Source organism: Bos taurus, chromosome 8 (assembly GCF_002263795.3).
Source record: "Bos taurus isolate L1 Dominette 01449 registration number 42190680 breed Hereford chromosome 8, ARS-UCD2.0, whole genome shotgun sequence".
Classification (NCBI taxonomy): domain Eukaryota; kingdom Metazoa; phylum Chordata; class Mammalia; order Artiodactyla; family Bovidae; genus Bos; species Bos taurus.
In genome coordinates, this window is record NC_037335.1 from 45,938,428 (window position 1) to 45,958,722 (window position 20,295).

Consider the following 20,295-nt stretch of genomic DNA (forward strand, 5'->3'; position numbering starts at 1 on the left):
CCAGCTTTACAACAAATGTTAAAGGGACTTATATAGTCAAGAAATACAAGACAAGAAAAAAGATCTACAAAACAAACCCAAAACAATTAAGACAATGGCAATAGGAACATATATATCAATAATTACTTTCAATGTAAATGGATTAAATGCTCCAACCAAAAGACACAGACTTGCTGACTGTATACAAAAACAAGACCCATATATATGGTGTCTACAAGAAACCCACTTCAGACCTCAAGACACACATAGACTGAAAAGTGAGAGGAAAGAAAAATATATTCCATGTAAATGGGAAGCAAAAGAAAGCTGGAGTGGCAATCCTCATATCAGAGAAAATAGACCTTAAAATAAAGAAGATTACAAGAAATAAGGAAGAACACTACATGATGATCAAGGGATCAGTCTAAGAGGAAGACATAACAATTGTCAATATCTATGCACCCAACATAGGAACACCTCAATACATAAGACAAACACTAACAGACATAAAAGGAGAAATTGAAAGTAACACAGTAATAGTAGGAGACTTTACACCCCATTCACACCAATGGACAGATCATCCAAACAGAAAATTAATAAGGAAACACAAGTCTTAAATGATACACTAGGTGAGATGGATCTTATTGATATCTTCAGGACATTCCATCCAAATGCCTAAAAATACACCTTCTTCTCAACTGCCTATGAAACATTCTCCAGGATAGACCATATCTTGGGTCATAAATCAAACCTCAGTAAATTTAAGAAAATTCAGATCATATCAAGCATCTTCTCCAACCACAACGCTATGAGACTAGATATCAATTTCAAGAGAAAAAAGAACTGTAAGAAACACATGGAGATTAAACAAAACATTTCTAAATAACCAACAGGTTACTGAAACCTGTAAAAGGGAAATAAAAAAATTTCTAGAAACAAATGACAATGAAAACATGACAACTCAAAACCTATGGGATGCAGCAAAAGCAGATCTAAGAGGGAAGTTTATAGGAATACAATCCTACCTCAAGAAAGAAGAAAAACATCGAATAGACAACCTAACTTTACACCTAAAACAACTGGAAAAAGAATAACAAAGAAACCCCAAAATTAGTAGAAGGAAAGATCATAAAGATCTGAGCAGAAATAAATGACAGAAACAGTAGTAAAGATTAATAAAACCAAAGCTGGTTCTTTGAGAAGATAAACAAAATTGACAAACCTTTAGCCAGACTCATCAAGAAAAAAAGAGAGAAGAATCAAATCAACAAAATTAGAAATGAAAAAGGAGAGTTTACAACAGACAGTGCAGAAATACAAAGGATTATAAGAGACTGTTATGAACAACTATATGGCAGTAAAATGGATAACCTGGAAGAAGTGGACAGATTCTTAGAAAAGTTCAATCTTCCAAGACTGAACCAGGAAGAAATAGAAATTATGAACATCCAATTACAAGCACTGAAATTGAAGCTGTGATCAAAAATATCCCAAAAAACCAAAGCTCAGGACCAGATGGCTTCACAGGAGAATTCTATCAAACATTTAGAGAAGAGCTAATGCCTATCCTTCTTGAAATTCTTTCAAAAAAATTGTAGAGGAAGAACACTTCCAAACTCATTCTATGAGGCCACCATCACCCTAATACCAAAACCAGACAAAGACAACATGAAAAAGAAAACTACAGGCCAATATCACTGATGAACATAGATGCAAAAGTCCTCAACAAAATTTTAGCAAACAGATTTCAGTAACACATCAAAAAGCTCATACACCATGATCAAGTTGGATTTATTCCAGGGATGCAAAGATTCTTCAATATATGCAAATCAATCAATGTGATACACTATATTAACAAATTGAAAGAATAAAAACCATATGATCATCTCAATAGATGCAGAAAAAGCCTTTGACAACTTTCAACACACATTTATGATTAAAACGCTTCAAAAAAAGGGCATAGAAGGAACCTTCTTCAACATAGTAAAGGCCATATATGATAAGCCTACAGCAAACATTATTCTCAGTGGTGAAAAACTGAAAGCATTCCCCCTAAGATCAGTAATAAGACAAGGGAGTCCACTTTTGCCACTATTACTCAACATAGTTCTGGAAGTGCTAGCTACAGCAATCAGAGAAGAAAAAGAAATTAAAGGAATCCAGATCAGAAAAGAATTAAAGCTCTCACTGTTTGCAGATTACGTGATACGGTTCATAGAAAACCCTAAAGATAGTATCAGAAAATTACTAGAGCTAACCAGTGAATTAGCAAAGTTGCAGGATACAAACTCAACACACAGAAATCATTTGCATTTCTATATACTAACAATGAGAAATCATACAGAGAAATTAAGGAATCAATCCCATTCACCATTAAATTAACTAAGCCCTATTTTTCATCTTTGTAGTACATATAAAATAGATGCAACTTCATAAAGCTGCTATGATGATTAAATGAGATAATATATGTTGACATGCTTGGTATAGTACATGACAACTAGAAAGTACCCAGTGAATTCTGACTTTGTTTTTTCTCTACTACCATGCAGGTTCCAGGCATTATGCCACACATTCAGTTCAGTTCAAGAAAATAAAGTCTGTCACTGTTTCCATTGTTTCCCCATCTATTTGCTGTGAAGTGTTGGGACTGGATGCAATGATCTTAATTTTTTGAATGTTGAGTTTCAAGCCACACATTAGGGATGCCAAAATGATGGTGTCCTCAAGTCACTCTAGTGGGGAAGATAAACATATAAAAAATTAACATATCTACAGTGTGATAGGCACCATCATAAACAGGTGTTCAAGATACTTCAAATACAGAGAAGAGGGAGTGATCAGTTCTGGCCAGAGAATGTAGGGTGGGCTGTGGGCAGAGGTGACAGACTTTCAAAGAGAAGTTGATACAATAATATGTATCATCTATCTATCCACATACACACACACACACACAGACACACACACACACACATGAAGGTCAGACTGATGGAGGGGATGAAGAGCAGCAATGAGGATTTTTTTTGGAGAGAGTTGGCATAATGCTATAGTTTTCTCTTCTCCCCTTTCCATTCAAGTCAAATATGATATTGTGATTTATAGTAAGAAATATATATTTGGTCTTTGTCCTTGGTTCCTGGTGCAGAGTTCAGTTCAGTCGCTCAGTTGTGTCCAACTCTTTGCGACCCCATGAATCGCAGCACGCCAGGCCTCCCTGTCTATCACCAACTCCGGAAGTTAACCCCAACTCATGTCCATAGAGTTGGTGATGCCATCCAGCCATCTCATCCTCTGTCGTCCCCTTCTCTTCCTGCCCCCAATCCCTCCCAGCATCAGAGTCTTTTCCAATGAGCCAACTCTTCGCATGAGGTGGCCAAAGTATTGGAGTTTCAGCTTTAGCATCAGTCCTTCCAGAGAACAACCAGGACTGATCTCCTTTAGGATGGACTGGTTGGATCTCCTTGCAGTCCAAGGGACTCTCATGAGTCTTCTCCAACACCACCAGTTCAAAAGCATCAATTCTTCGGCACTCAGATTTCTTCACAGTCCAACTCTCACATCCATACATGACTACTGGAAAAACCATAGCCTTGACTAGACGGACCTTTGTTGGCAAAGTAATGTCTCTGCTTTTGAATATGCTATCTAGGTTGGTCATAACTTTCCTTCCAAGGAGTAAGTGTCTTTTAATTTCATAGCTGCAGTCACCATCTGCAGTGATTTTGGAGCCCCCCAAAATAAAGTCTGACACTGTTTCCACTGTTTCCCCATCTATGTCCCATGAAGTGGTGGGACCGGATGCCATGATCTTCATTTTCTGAATGTTGAGCTTTAAGCCAACTTTTTCACTCTCTTCTTTCACTTTCATCAAGAGGCTTTTTAGTTCCTCTTCACTTTCTGCCATAAGGGTGGTGTCATCTGCATAGCTGAGGTTATTGATATTTCGCCGTGTAATCTTGATTCCAGCTTGTGCTTCATCCAGCTCAGCGTTTCTCATGTTGTACTCTGCATAGAAGTTAAATAAGCAGGGTGGCAGTATACAGCCTTGACATATTCCTTTTCCTATTTGGAACCAGTCTGTTGTTCCATGTCCAGTTCTAAATGTTGCTTCCTGACCTGCATACAGGTTTCTCAAGAGGCAGTCAGGTGGTCTGGTATTCCCATCTCTTGAAGAATTTTCCACAGTTTATTGTGATCCACACAGTCAAAGGCTTTGGCATAGTCAATAAAGCAGAAATAGATGTTTTTCTGGAACTCTCTTGCTTTTTCCATGATCCAGGGAATATTGGCAATTTGATCTCTGGTTCCTCTGCCTTTTCTAAAACCAGCTTGAACATCTGGAAGTTCGCGGTTCACGTATTGCTGAAGCCTGGCTTGGCGAATTTTGAGCATTACTTTACTAGCATGTGAGATGAGTGCAATTGTGCGGTAGTTTGAGCATTCTTTGGCATTGCCTTTCTTTGGGCTTGGAATGAAAACTGACCTTTTCCAGTCCTGTGGCCACTGCTGAGTTTTCCAAATTTGCTGGCATATTGAGTGCAGCACTTTCCCGGCATCATCTTTCAGGATTTGGAATAGCTCAACTGGAATTCCATCACCTCCACTAGCTTTGTTCGTAGTGATGCTTTCTAAGGCCCACTTGACTTCACATTCCAGGAAGTCTGGCTCTAGGTGAGTGATCCCACCATCATGAGCTTTTGCTGCTAAGTCACTTCAGTCGTGACTCTGTGTGACCCCATAGACGGCAGCCCATCAGGCTCCCCCATCCCTGGGATTCTCCAGGCAAGAACACTGGAGCGGGTTGCCATTTCCTTCTCCAATGCATGAACGTGAAAAGTGAAAGTGAAGTCGCTCAGTCATGTCCGATTCTTCGAGACCCCATGGACTGCAGCCTACCAGGCTCCTCCATCCATGGGATTTTCCAGGCAAGAGTACTGGAATGGGGTGCTATTGCCTTCTAAATCCTTGGAATTTCCTAAGCAAGGAGAACAACAAAGGTGTCTCCTGTTATGTAAATAAGGTGACTTCTGGCCCTCACCTGAAGTTAAGTGCAGGTTGCCATGGGAACCAGCAAAGTAAGAGTAGGAACTTAGTCCCACCCTCAACCTTCAGGGAAGGGAGCAGGCTAGGAAATTGAATCAGTCACCAATGACCAGTGATTTAGTTAGTCATACCAATGTAATGAAGCCTCCCCCCAAATCCAAAAAACAGGGTGCAGAGAGCTCCTGGATTGGCGAACATTGGAGATTCGGGAAGAGTAGCGCGCATGGTGAGAGCATGAAAGCTCCAGTGCCCTTTCCTGTACCTTGCCTTCTGCCTCTCTTCCACTGGCCTCTTCCTAGGCTATATTCTTTTATAATAAACTGATGTTCTAGTAAGTAAAATGTTTTCTGAGTTCTGTGAGCTATTCTAGCAATCTAACTGAACTCAAGGAGAGCATATAATCTCTGATTTATAGCCAGTTTGGTCAGAAGAACAGGTAATAACCTGGACTTGTGACTGGTGAGTGGGGGGCAGTCTTGTAGGGCTGAACCCTTAACCGTGATATCCAATGCTATCTCTGGGTAGATAGTGTCAGAATTGAGCTGAATTATAGGATGCCCAGCTGGTATCCTGAGAATTGCTTGTTGATCTGGGCTCTCCCCTGCTCCCCAACTCCCACAGAGGAACTGAGTGCAGAACACCTTTATCAAGTGAGAAGGGTTTAGAATTCTCTCAGAGAGCTTCACATGTCACCCAGGGATTTGGAGGACCTGGTGAGTAGTGCTCAGTTTCTAGCCTAGAAATATCTGCAGGTTAGAGGCATTCTGGAGCTTTATATGGTAGCAGAGCCTGTGAAGCAGCTTGTGCTTCCAGGATTTAGAGGGCACCAAACATGCTGTTTTCCATGGACAAGAATGAACACTGGAAAGATTAACTGAGGATGGGCTGATTTCAAAGGACTCTGCCCAAGACGTATGAGGGCAAGGGTAAGATGACCTAAATAATCAGGATACATGATCTGCTCTTAGCAATAATGCAGTCTAAGGGGGCCTTTGAGGAACCTACAAAAATTCCCTATGACCAACATTTAGGCATCAACCACCCAGAGGGCTTTGACAGAAATTATGAGGTGAGCAGTCAAATAAGATGCTACTTCCCACCCCCTCCCCCTTAACTCTCCTCCAACCCTCAATCCTAACAAGGAAAGGAGCTGCATAGTGAACCCAGGAGGAAGAGAGGAGTTATTAAGGTGAAGGAATAGTAAACAGCTGACCCTACCTCCAATTCCTCTAGAATTCCATGGTGGGCTTACCCCCAAAACACTCCTTTTCTGGCAGACACTATTTGTTGAATAGTACTTCCAGCTTCCTGTGAAAAGAAACATTTCAACTCTTTTTCCCAACTTGAGCCATGGGCCAAATTTCAAGAAGTATACTAATTAGTCATAGAATAGTGGCAAAAAAGTAAACAAGCCCTCTGTCTTAAAGATCCTTACTCTTAAGTCCTTATTTTCTTTATTATTATCTTTTAATGTTACTTGATTTTAGCCCCCTCCTGGCAAAGAGTCAGATAGGACTGAGCAAGGAACACTTTCACTTTTGACTGTTTAGAAAATGATCCTTCTGAAATATCCTGAGCCTCCCTACTTAAAGCAATCTATACATCATGGTATAGAAAGAGATTTAATTAACAGAGGAAACAGCGTCATAAGCCTAATTAACAGAGGAAACAGTGACATAAGCCAACTGAACACTGGAAACTCGAAATCATGCAACCCCGGGAAAGACCCTACAAGTTCAGAAAGTTTTCCAGTTTCTGCCCTAAGCTCCCCTTCTTTTCCCCAGACTGGTGACTCAGAATCCTCAGCTATGTGCTTGGCTCACTCAACAACTAGAAACTTTGTGCATACACTTGACCCTCTGGGAGAAGCCCTTTTGCAAGTTTCTTATCAGGCTGCTCATCCTGCAGCTGGGGGTGGGACTTATGAGGAACATAGGAAAATGTTTACCACCACCAGGAGCAGCTGCTGCTGCTGCTAAGTCGCTTCAGTCATATCCAACTCTGTGCGACCCCATAGACGGCAGCCCAGCAGGCTCTCCGTCCCTGGGATTCTCCAGGCAAGAACACTGGAGTGGGTTGCCATTTCCTTCTCCAATGCATGCAAGTTAAAAGTGAAAGTGAAGTTGCTCAGTCATGTCCGACTCCTAGCAACCCCACGGACTGCAGCCTACCACGTCCCTCCGTCCATAGGATTTTCCAGGCAAGAGTACTGGAGTGGGTTGCCGTTGCCTTCTCCCACCAGGAGCAGAAAGGAGCCCAAATCCAATTTCTTTCCTCTGAGCTTCTTCCCTGGGAGAAAATGTTCCTTCATCTAGATTAAAGACCACAGGGAACAAAGAAAGTCACAAAGATATTGAACTTAATTTCCAGTGCCACTTTTACATAAGAACTAGTAACTGGTAGCTAAATTATCTCATTCTTGCTGCTAATAAACAGTGAAGGTGCCAAAACACCAAAGAGGCACAGAAGAAACATGGAAGAAACTAAGGGTTTAGATCATTTGTGAAAATAGGTATTCAGTCTTTGAATAATTAAGGATATCCAACTTGTAGAATATTAAAGAAATCCCTAATCTACATTTATGTTAGAGTATGTCATTACTAACCCAGGTCATTAAAGTTTTAACATGATATCTATGAGCAACTCTACTGAAGAATTTCACTTATTGGCTGGATTATATATCAAAATAAGGGAAATGCTGAATTATAGAATACTATACATTGAATATTTAATAAATTAATCCCCATGTTGACAGTAGGAGTTCCAGAAATAATGTCTGCTGCATGATAGGACTTAATCAATACTAGTTAATAATGGCTTGAGAGCAGGTCAATGCCTGATATGTTTGCAATCCAAATTAGAAGCACTGAAGAATCATATTCAAGATTAAATTCCTCTAAAAAGACTGTTGGTAGTTATGAATAGCTAAAGGAAAGGCAAGAAGATTGAAGCTTTCATTAGCATTACTCCTTTAAATATGAACTTATTCAAATAAATTTTGGCCCAGATTTCTAGGTCATACTATTTTCCTTTTATATTTTTCATGTAACTGAATTGTACCAAAATGTCTTGAGGGCTCAGCAGTAGTTTTTGACTCTAAAATCCATACCACTTCTCAGGAGGAAGAAGAAGAAGAAGAGGAAACAGGGAGAGGAAAGGTGGGAAGAGAGAAAGAAGAGGGACGAAGGAAAGAAAATAAAGAGTGGTGATGGAAGAGGAAGGGATAAGGGGAGAAAAAGTGGGCAAAAGGAAACGAAGGAGAGAAGGGAGAGAGAACAGGAGATACATAGCGGGGACAGCGGGAGCAGGGAGGACCAGACACCTCTCATTCATTTTGATCCTAAATTTTTTATACAAAATATTTGAAAGAGAGCCCCTAGATATGTATATGGTGGGTGATGGGAGGTCCTCATTTCTGGAGAACTAAAAAAATTCTATGCAATCCTTAATTAGGACATAAATATTTGTTTCAAACTTTTAAGTATTATACAATTTCAGTACAAGTTTTTAAATAGATTTAAACTAGACTCATCATGAAGATAGTACAAACTAATGTTCTTGTGTAATTAAAATTTTTTCTCTCAAATAATTGCATGACACGTGGTAGAAGAACTAGGAGAGGATAAGTTGATGGTGACTTTGGAAGGTGCTGAGTAGGGGCTTTTCCAAGAATTGAGCAGACTGTTAAGAAAGAAAGGAAAGGAGATGGTAAGGAGGTTAACCTCCGTGGTTATTTACGTCTGGCTGGATTACATCTGTTTTAGGTTTACTGTTCTGGTCAGGTCTCCTTGGCAACCTGTTTATGGATCTGATAAAGCTAATAAAGAAATACACTGGAGTAGGCTGAGATGAAGGGATTCCCACTTCGCAAGTTGGTCTGCCTGTACTTATCTTACAGAGAAGTACTGATTCAGCCAGCTGAGCTGTAATTTTCTCACTCCAAGGATATTATGTTGAAAAGAGATTACTATAATAGAAGGTCTTGCATTAAGCCCTACACGTCATTGGTTTGATGAAGATTGAGGAAAACAGGAATAACTCAAGTATGTCAAAGATCAGTGATTTCATAGTTATAAAAAATAAAGCTTATTAAATGATCTTGAAAAGATTCCATATGAATACAAAACCATTGTTATCATTGGTAACAATATATAAAAATATCTGCCAACATTTTTCTGACTCAAGCTATTAAATTTCGTATTAAAATATGATGAAAAGATATTTATTAAATACACCTTATAGACAAAGCTTGAAAAATAGTGAAGTATACTTAGGAAACTCTACAAAAACAACAAGCAGTTTAGAGTATTTTTTCTAAAATGATAAGAACAAAGTTAGTATGTAGTTATAACATTAGTAATTGAAATTTAATTGAGGACTGAGCATGTGTTAGGCACCGTTCCTTCTGCTTTCAATAAAGTTACCATCTTATGTAATTCTCACAAAACCCCCTCTGCAATAAATACTGTTCTATTACTGTAACTATTATTCTGTTCTGTAAGGATGGAATTAGCAACAGAAAATTCTATGAAATGTACTGCTGTATGCAAAGAGAATAGATTATGTCTGAACTTGAGGGTATCAGAGAGTTAATCTCATACATCTCGACTTGGGAAAGTATTTAGTAGACACAAGACAATAAAGTTTATCAAGTTGATATGAAGGGGAAGAGTGTAACAAAAAAGCAAATTCTTAGATTTCAAAATGCTGTCTGTTTGGCTTAAGGAACTCTAAAATAATGAATTATGCTTGTTTTGTTTGCTTTTGTAGTATATTGCTAGTTGGTGTGTTAAAGAGCTTTTAAATCTCTGCAGCACAAGAAAAAAGACTTGGCTCTGGGCAGCTTCCATCTCTCAGTCAAATTGGCTAGAGAGACCTGACATGTTGGATGTACATATATTATGTTGCCACCTCTTAAAGCATAAGTAAAACAAATACACTTTAAACATAAGTAAAATAAAATAAACCAAATGGTAATATGATAATAGTATTTTTGGAGCAACAGCAATGTGCTATGCTTTGATTGGACAGAATTGAGATTAGCATGGATCTTGTTTACACTTCTAATTTTCTTTTCATTCCTTCAAGAAGTAAAGGGCTAAAATAGCAATCAGTGCTCTCCTAGCACTAGGCAGGTGACAGTGGGCTGTTTTTTTGGTTCTAAGAAACGTGGTTTAACCGTGACTGTCAGTAAAATAGGGGCCTACACCTACCACAGGTGCCCACACTGGGCACTGCAGGCCACAGAAAAGCACTTAGTAGTTGTGTGTATTCAAATTTGTGAAATCTAATCCAGAACACTATTAGGCATACCATGATAAATCTTTTGCGAACTAGAAAATCGATTTGTAATGCGAAATATCTCTTGTGTTTTTAAGCTTGTGTAATGTGGTCTTCTTACAATAAGAAACTTCTGGAATTTATTGAAGCCTAAGGCTCTTTCTCAGAAAAGTTGTATGGAAAAGACATATTTTATGGTTTGAGGGGTGTTCTCTAGCTCCCTTTTAGTCAAATTTATGTAACTTGTAAGCAGAAGGTGTGGTGGCAACAGATGATTAATGGTAAAGAGAAACTTCCCCAAGGACAGCCAGAACAGACCAGCCCGGGGTTCAGGTCCACTTAGGCCTTAACTGACCCAGCGCTCCTGCTTAACTCCGTGCACTCTAAGGGGTAGGCTGTTAGGAGGGTGAAACTACATATCCCAGGATGCAGTTGTCCCTCCCAAGCTGTAGGTAGTCTGCTCACTCCTCTCACTGCACTCTGGGGAGTGTAGTTTATTCCTAATCAGTAATTGCGTACACTGTCTAGGAAACCAGGACTGTTAAGTTTGAGGGATCGGCCTCTCTATTGGCCCCGCCCTTCCATTGACTCCGCCCCTCCATTGACCTCGCTCCAGGTTGCTTAGGAGATGAGAGACGCGGAATCTTGGACTGTGTCAACACAGAGAACAGGATAGGTTCAGAGAGAAATCCTTCGAGGTCTGAGTCAGGAGGGCCGCCATGGATAGCTCTGACAGTTCCTGCCAGGAATGGTGCAGCCATGGACAATACTGGTTGGAACTCGGACCCACGGACTTAATGGAGCGCAAAGGCTCCTTAACCCTCCGCTCCCATCACAAGAAATACTCGAAGCCAGTATTGGTGTATTCCTGGTGAGCGAGCTCTCTTCGGATTCTTAGGTGCTGGGAGATGGAGAAGAAGGGAAGGGATGGGGGACGGGGGAGAAAAGGAGAGTAAGAGACAGAGGACGAGGGTGAAGAGCATGAAATAAACAGGAAAGAATAAGAAAAGAGGAAAAGAGCAGATAAAGAAAAACATCATTCAAGAGAGAGTAATCAGGAGGAAAAACAAAGGGAAACAGATCTTCAAAGGAGAAATGGAGAGTGTAGGATTGAAAGTTTGGGCAGGGCAGACGAGAGATAGAAGAGGACTCCAAGAACAGCTCCCTAGTACACACGGAGACCTGCTGCCACCAGACCCTGTCTGCCAGAGGTCACAGATCACCCACACAGAGAGTGGAGGTGGAGGGTATCTGCAGAGGCCAGGGAATCGTGGCAGAGTCTGTTAGGGGACCAAGGCACAGGAGGAGATGTCTGTTCAGAGGATGGCCTCAGGACTGCCATTTCTTGGGGGCAGTGAAACACAATGAATGATTTGAAAGAGGTCCCTAAAATTCCCTGTGTCCCCCACTGGGTAAACCAGCAAACATAGTTTATTTGACATGCACTGTGTTTACATTTTTTCTTTTAAAATAATTGACGACATTTAAAACCAGGAGATTTCACATGGAAATAGAGGATTGTGTCTTCTTTTGAAAAGCTGAAAGCCTTGGCAACAAAGAGTTTTATTTTTTCTGGCAACTATGAATGTACTGGAGAGTTGAACACTGGCTACTGTTTAAGATGAGTCTACCCCTTTCTCTGGTACTTTTGACTTCTTGCCTGACCTCAGCAAACATTTACTTCCCTGCATTAAGTTTTGGGCTTGGAATTCACTTAGAGATTCTGCTATTTATTAAATATGACAGTGCCCAGTAGCAAAAACATGACACATATAATTGGGAGAAAAAATGAGGCCTTTTTAGAGCATTTAGAATTCTGTCCTTTGGGTCAATTTTCCTGGCTGTATTGTTGAGAATTATTGTTTTTGGATTATTTAGAATATTCTGGGTAAGAGGAAGATCTGAAATGAAATTTCATATCTTGTCCTCTTTATACTTTCACTTTTGAAAGAAAATAATTTTGACTCTAGCCCAGGGCTAAATTCTCCTTGATCCCTTCATTCATGTAATGTATGTGACTCCTGTTGTTTCTGTCTTGCAAATTTTCTATTGTCTACTCCCTTTCCCATGAGCCCTCTCCCTTAGTTTTACTTCTTATCCCTAAAACCAACTCTTTGCCTACTTTGAACTCACTATGACAGGTTATATTAATTTGAAATTAAAACCTACACTGGGAAGTAGAAAAATCCTCTTTAGCCTCATAAGAGGGGTTACCCCACAGGCCTCAAGCAAAATACTTAACTCTTCCATGATTTTGTTACTCCATAAGGATTTAGGTCATAATGTAAGTCACTGCCAGAAATTGTTAAGGAGAAAGACATTTTTCAAGTGGACAGTGCTTCTGCTCCCTTCTGTACCTCTTTTGCTTTCAAGATTTTCCTTGTGGTCATCACAGACATCAGTAACAAAACACAGAAAAACATGTATGAGAAAGAGAATGAGGATCTTGGTGGGAGAAAAGGGTGGTGTAACTGAAAGTAATTCTGATCACTACTGGAACTGTAGAGAGTTCTCATGTTGTTGGTTTTAGAAAGAAGATTTGGGAGCAGGAAGAAATAAATTCAACCCAACAAATATTTTTGTGTCATGGACTTTGCTATGTGTTGGAGATAGAGATGGATAAAGTGGTTCAATGAAATAATTTATATAAAGCATTTAATACCATGCCTGTGCATATTAAGGAGTCAATCATACATAGTAACTAATATTTATTTAGCATAATATAATGATTAAAAGCTTGGATTTTAGGTTTCAATACCAGTTCTGCAGCTTGTGATATGGTAAGTGACATGACTGTTCTAGGCCTCTGTTTCTGCAACTGCAAAATGGGGTTGATAGTATTATTATAAGATTAAACAAGGTATTATATGTGAAGCATCTTTTGACAGATAGCCTAGCAGGTAAACACAGTAAAGAGTATATACATGTATTAGGACATGATCATTGACCTCAATGAATTTCATTGGCCAATAAAGTAGAGTGTCAGTAAATTCAGTATAATTGAATTTGTGCAAAATAGAGATGAGTGTAAGAGACAAATATAATAGGAGTGGGTGGTTAGTGTGCATATGGTTTTCTGAGCAAGGTTTAGAAGGAAGAATAGGGGTTCCATAGGTACACAAAAGAGAATAGACAAGAGCAATGTAATAGGAAGAAGCAGTGTCAGAGGGAAATAGAAGAGGTTCTCTATAGTTGGTAAATACAGTTGATCTCATTCCTTGTAGATTCTGTGTTTGCAAATTCCTTGCAAAAATTTATATGTAACCCCAGTCATTACTTGCAGTGCTTTCATGGTCATTTACGGACATGTGCTGAGAGGCAAAAAATTTGAATCATCCCACACACATAGTCTTAGTTGATGTCAGACACTCTGCCTTCTTGTTTTAGCTCCTCTTCCTGTAAACAAGTATTCTTTTCACAGTCTACTTAGTGCCATGTTTTTTGCATTTTCGTACATTTTGTTGCTGATATCATTGTTCAGGTGGCCCCCAAACATAGTGTTGAAGTGCTGTCTAGTGTTCCTAAGTGCAAGAAGGCTGTTATGTGCCTCATGAAGAAAGTATGTGTGTTACATAAACTTCATTTGGACTTGAGTTACAATGCTATTGGCTGTAATTTCAATGTTAGTGAGTCAACAATATATATTAAACAAGATGTGTTTAAACAGGGACACACATAAAACCAGGTCACGTATTGATTAGTTGATGAAAATGTGACCTGAAGCTCATAGGAACCTAATCCTGTATTTCCCCTAAGAACAATGATTCGGTATTTTCTAATTGTTTGTGACTTTTTAGAACATAACAGCCTCAAATAATGAGAATCAATTATCAAATCTGAGAAACACTTGCATTTCTCTGAGCTGGCTGTGCTGCTGGCATCCTTGTTTTCCTTCCACATCCATTCACCAAGATCTGTCCTAAAAAAAAAAACTATATAAAGTTCAAATTGTATAAATTTCTAGATGAATAAATGTCATTGACCATTTTGTTTTTATGTATTCTGGTCATCACTGTTTGCTTTCTTTTGACTTATTTTGTTATATATTAAAACTTTTATTGAATTTTTAAAAGACTTTTATTGGATTTTAACCTTATGTTAGTGATTAATTGATGAACACCTACTATCTAAAATACACCATTTGAGGGTATGTCAATAGTGGCTCCAGAGAAGGCAATGGCACCCCACTCCAGTGTTCTTGCCTGGAGAATCCCAGGGACGGTGGAGCCTGATGGGCTGCCATCTATGGGGTTGCACAGAGTCAGACACAACTGAAGTGACTTAGCAGCAGCAGCAGCAGCAGCAGCAGCAATAGTGGTTCAGTGGTTAAGACTCCATGCTTCCACTGCAGGGGCCATAGGTTTAATCTCTGGTCAGGGAACTGAGATTCTGCATGTTTCATGGTGTGGCATAAAATAAAATATAAAATAAAAGAATCATTTTGTGGCCTCTCAATTGAGTAGTTGATCAACTAAGGGACTGTGCCTATAGGTTTGCAAAATATAATCTAACTGGGAGAAATTCTGAGGTACCTCTTAATAAACATTTAAGTGATTCCTGTGTTCCTCTTTATGCAGAATGTAATGCAAGTCTGTTTGACTTCACTACACATTAAAAAGAGTTGTGTATAATAGACATGATAAGCTGAAATACCCAGAATGGCTGGTAAAAGTGTTTCTGGTCCATTACTGGATGAGAAATTGTATAGGAGCCTTGTCTTCTTGCAGTTGGAGTGGTGAATAGAGAGACATATCACTTGCATTATACCTTGATGCTTCTGAATTTTTTCTAGAAACTATCTTTCTCTCTTCATTCCTGTAGCATTTATGGAGCTATATCATCAGATGTTTCCATTGGAAATTATGAGTTGAGGGGAAGTTTTCTCTTGGGATATCTTCCCACTCATTGGAATAATTGAATACTAAGAACCAGGACAACTAGATTTGCCCTTAATAAATTCTCTAGTGTGAGGCTAGTTCTTATTTATTTATTTATTACACTTATCTCTTTTTCCTTGGCCAAATTGACATCTGGTAGTAAGTGATGGAAGAAGGCAATGGCAACCCACTCCAGTACTCTTGCCTGGAGAATCCCATGGCCAGAGGAGCCTGGTGGGCTACATTCCATGGGGTCGTGAAGAGTCGGTCGCGACTGAGCGACTTCACTTTCACTTTTCACTTTCATGCATTGGAGAAGGAAATGGCAACCCACTCCAGTATTCTTGCATGGAGAATCCCAGGGACAGAGGAGCCTGGTGGGCTGCCATCTATGGGGTCACACGGAGTTGGACAGGACTGACACAATTTAGCAGCAGCAGCAGCAGTAAGTGATGAGCCAAAAAAATTCACTCAAGTCTCCATGGAGACAGTCCATGCTCTGGTCTCCATGGTGACATTTAAAGAGTTTTAAGGACTCACTCAGGTTAATTTTATATATTTTTAATTTCAATTACTTCTCTCTCCTGCCTGAGTCCTAAATTAAAGAGCTTGGGTATTTTACTCTCCTGCCTCATCACCCCCATTATAGGAAGAAAACAGAAAGAGAAAGGGGAAAAAGGAAGAAAAATTAAAATGTGGTGATAATTGTAGGGTAGGGAACTTGATAGTTTTAAATTTTTTTACAGAAAACCATTTGGGTGGGGGAAAGAAATTAAAGAACTTTCTATGATGCTCTTCAGACTTATATTCTATTGTGCTGTTTGAACAAGGAGTTCATATGAATTCAAGGTACTTCACATTTAGAGGAGAATCCAGTTTCAAGGCACTAGGATATCATTAGTATGTTTATTAGAAAATAGAGATGACTTTTCTAATGTGCTGTATGTTCTTACATTTAATCAGCAGTTTTCTCGTGGACTAACCTGGAAGTCTTAAACAGATCTTCTTTATCCATCAATCCCATCTTCTCATATCTCCAGCACACACTCAAGATAAAAAGGCAAAGAAAATAAAGCAAGCTCTTTAGTAATGTCATGTTGCAGCCTGCCTCTGTTGAAATCCATAAATGCTTCCCCTTCCAGCAAGCCTCCATTCTTCTACTTTAACAACTTAGACCCTCAGTCAAAAGTTTTTAACTTTTTGTGCATTTTAAATGTTTGGTTATATGGCGAGCAAAGAGAAGAGAATTTAAAGAGCTTTTTTGGTCAGTAATGAGAAGTGAGAAGAGCAAGCCTCAGGGTAAATTATAAGAACACAGTTGGTGCTCAAATAATGTTTATCAAAGAAATGAACAAATGAGCAGATAGAAAGGACACACACACAAATACAAAAGGCATTGCAGGCTGGGGCCTCTATTTTATATTTTAAAAAGACCCTAAGGTAAAGGACTACAGGATAATGCAGATCCATATAAACCCAGAGCTGATTTTCACAGTCCTGACCCTTAAAACATTTTTTAAATTAAATTATATATAGTTGATTTACAATATTGTGTTAATTTCTGCTATACAGAAAAGTGACTCAGTTTTACATATATATTTTTTTCAAATTCTTTTCCATTATGATTTATTACATGATATTGAATATAGTTCCCTGTGCTATACAATAGGACCTTTTTGGTTGTCTATCTTGTATATAATAGTTTGCATCTGACTAATCCCAAATTCCCAATCCTTCCTTCCCCCCAGCACCCTCCCCCTTGGCAACCACAAGTCTGTACCCTGTGAGTCTGTTTCGTAGAAATGTTCATTTGTGTCCTATTTTAGATTCCACATATAAGTGATATTATGTGGTTTTTATCTTTGTCTTCCTGACTTAATTGGTTTGGCGTAATAAATCTCTAAGTCCATCTGTGTTTCTGCACATGCACAGCCCTGATCCTGATACAGCAGGATGACACTGAAGCATGTTTGGTCACCTCTGTAGAGGTAAGATTAGAGGATTATAAAGCATTAGGCTTTGATTAGAATGGTAAAGAATTTTAAAATGGGAGCTAAACATGTACTCTTCCTAGATGTAGTACACGAATTACCAGGAATGTACTGGTAATGACAGGTACATGAATAACAGGTAGTTAGGAAATTCTTAGTTAGTATAGGGACAAAGGATAGTCACATTTTAAAGAGGCATTCTAATTTCTTAACTCATACTTAAAAAAAAATTTGGCTGTGCTGGGTCTTCACTGCAGGGTGTGGGCCTTCTCTTGTGGTGGTGCAAGGACATCTCTAGTTGCAATACATGGGCTTCTCTTGTTGTAGGGCACAGATTCTAGAGTGCACAGCACAAGCTCAGTAGTTGTGTCTTAACTCGGGCTTTAAAAAACATTTCAAGTTATAATACTGTGTGACCATTTAAGATGATGTGGTAGTATAGATGGGGAAACAGTGGAAACAGTGTCAGACTTTATTTTTGGGGGCTCCAAAATCACTGCAGATGGTGACTGCAGCCATGAAATTAAAAGACACTTACTCCTTGGAAGGAAAGTTATGACCAACCTAGATAGCATATTCAAAAGCAGAGACATTACTTTGTCAACAAAGGTCCATCTAGTCAAGGCTTTGGTTTTTCCTGTGGTCATGTATGGATGTTAAAGTTGGACTGTGAAGAAAGCTGAGCGCCAAAGAATTGATGCTTTTGAACTGTGGTGTTGGAGAAAATTCTTGAAAGTCCCTTGGACTGCAAGGAGATCCAGCCAGTCCATTCTAAAGGAGATCAGTCCTGGGTGTTCTTTGGAAGGACTGATGCTAAAGCTGAAACTCCAATACTTTGGCCACCTCATGCGAAGAGTTGACTCATTGGAAAAGACTCTGATGCTGGGAGGGATTGGGGGCAGGAGGAGAAGGGGACGACAGAGGGTGAGATGTCTGGATGGCATCACCAACTCGATGGACAAGAGTTTGGGTGAACTCCGGGAGTTGGTGATGGACAGGGAGGCCTGGTGTGCTGCAATTCATTGGGTCGCAAAGAGTCTTACATGACTGAGCGACTGAACTGAACTGATAGTAGATCAATGACGTGGAAATATATTTACTATCTAGTCAGTGGAAGAATTAGAAATTTTCATGTAAGTCAGATACATATATAAAATTTGTTTTCTAAAACTGATCCTTAAGGTTTTTCAACTGTTGGTTACTAGAGAAAAATTCAAACATACCAATTTAAGGATTTCTCTATCTCTGAGTTTAAACAGTTTGTTTTAGATTAAAATAGTCTCTTTCGGAACAGTTCCCACTCTTCTGAGTCCTACCTCCTCCACCCTCTCCTTTTCCTGCATGAGGGACTGAAGTTATACGGTATTTTGGTTATGGGGGAGTGAGTCTCCCAGATCTACATGTGGATCCTTGTTCTTGCTCACCTCATTCTTATTCCAACTTCTGTCCTTGCTACTGGTGAATTTTTGACTAATCCACTGGGTTCGTTGAAGACCTGAGGGTTCTGCTTACAGACTCATTTCTATTTTGGCTCTCCTTAGCACTATAGATCCCCATGTCAGCTCATCCTCCCCTGTACCCTAACTTAGGCTGGTAGTAGCCACTGTGGTAGGGATACCCAGAACATAGTGGTCCTGTAGCTGGCCCACTGACTCTCAAAGTTTAAGAAATTTAGCCCTTTTATTTCTTAACAGCTCCTGACTTTCAATAAAAGCATCTGACCCAGGACTAAAGAGGGCTTCCCAGGTGGCTCAGTGGTAAAGAATCTGCCTGCCAAACAGGAGATGCGGGTTCAATCCCTGGGTTGGGAAAGTCCCCTGGAGAAGGGAATGGCAACCCACTCCAGTATTCTTGCCTGGGAAATCCCATGTACAGAGGAGCCTGGCAGGCTACAGTCCATGGAATCACAAAGAGTTGGACACAATTTAGTGACTAAACAGCAGCAGCAGCAGGACTAAAGGAATTTATTGTTATTCAGAAGTTAATCACCAACACTTTATTTTTCTTAGTATTCAAAACAGTCCTAGATCTTCCCAGTGCGAATGTGGATGCCTCTAATTTATTAGAACAAAGATTATTTTAAAGAGTTAAGCAAAGAAAAATGTTAATATTTTAAAATATAATCTCATTTTAAGTAAAAAAAGAAACAGCATGTAATAAAGTCTTTTGTTAAAAATATATGTCTATATGCATTGGAAAGAGGCTGAAAGATATTTACTATGCAACACAAGATATTTTATTACTGGATGGTGGATTTATGGATTATTTGTCCTTTACTTTTTTCCTATTTGCCACTTTTACATTTTCCATAATGAATGTATATTATTTTCACAGTAAGAATAAAGTAAAAGTACTTTAAAAAATTTGATATCACTTTCTACAGCTTTTCCCTTGGAGCAAACATTCTCTAAATGATCAGAATTTAAACACAATACTTCATCTCTTTCATAGTCTGAGTCATTCTTCATGGTTTATTATGAATCTTTTAAAAATATCTTTTTAATTGCCAGTTTATATTGGATAAAAAGGATGATGCTATTCACATTCCTTTAGTTTAACCACCCTTTCATTCTTGTCTGTGTTCTATAATGGTAGGTCCTACGCGATGGTTATTTTTAATCTTAGTGCTACATACTTATTCCTCAACATACGCACATACCCACAAATGCTTTTGAATGTAGTAGTTTTGGGGAGGGAAACATCTTATTTTCTATTTTTCAGGACGATGCAGGACATTCTGCATCCTTTTGTCTGGACTGTATTTTTCTTTCAGTGCTATTCTCTCTTTGTGAAATCCCAACCAAATTATTTTCTGAAAACCGGTGGTTATAAAATTGTACCTTGACCTTTGTGTGAGGTTTTGCTTAATTTACCTGATGGCCAAAATAAAACAGTTTTACTTGCAAGATGAACCCTTGACCTGTAGGGCAGATATTATAGGACAGGCATTTCCTCATGTGGGTGCACTTGGATTAGAAAAGATCATTGCTGTATACAAGTACCTCTGCCAGAGCCAACTCCCTCCTGTTCTTGGGACCATCTCTCTCCTGGGCTGCAGGAGTCACCAGAGCCTTGTCATAATGCTGCTGCACTCTTCCTCACAGAGAGTCACATGTGCTTTTTCACCA

At 39.2% G+C, this 20,295-nt stretch overlaps 1 protein-coding gene across 3 annotated transcripts in view; it reads left to right on the forward strand.

Moving 5' to 3' along the window:
* CFAP95 (cilia and flagella associated protein 95) overlaps window positions 1-20,295 on the forward strand; it is a 158,884-nt gene that overhangs the window by 43,901 nt on the left and 94,688 nt on the right. Inside the window, exon 1 of one of the 3 annotated variants that reach the window (XM_015472489.3) lies at window positions 10,931-11,170. The exons of 1 other annotated variant lie outside the window; for it this stretch is intronic. In XM_015472489.3, coding sequence (XP_015327975.1) covers window positions 11,019-11,170 — 152 coding nt within the window. In that variant the 5' untranslated portion in view covers window positions 10,931-11,018. 3 annotated transcript variants of the gene reach the window in all.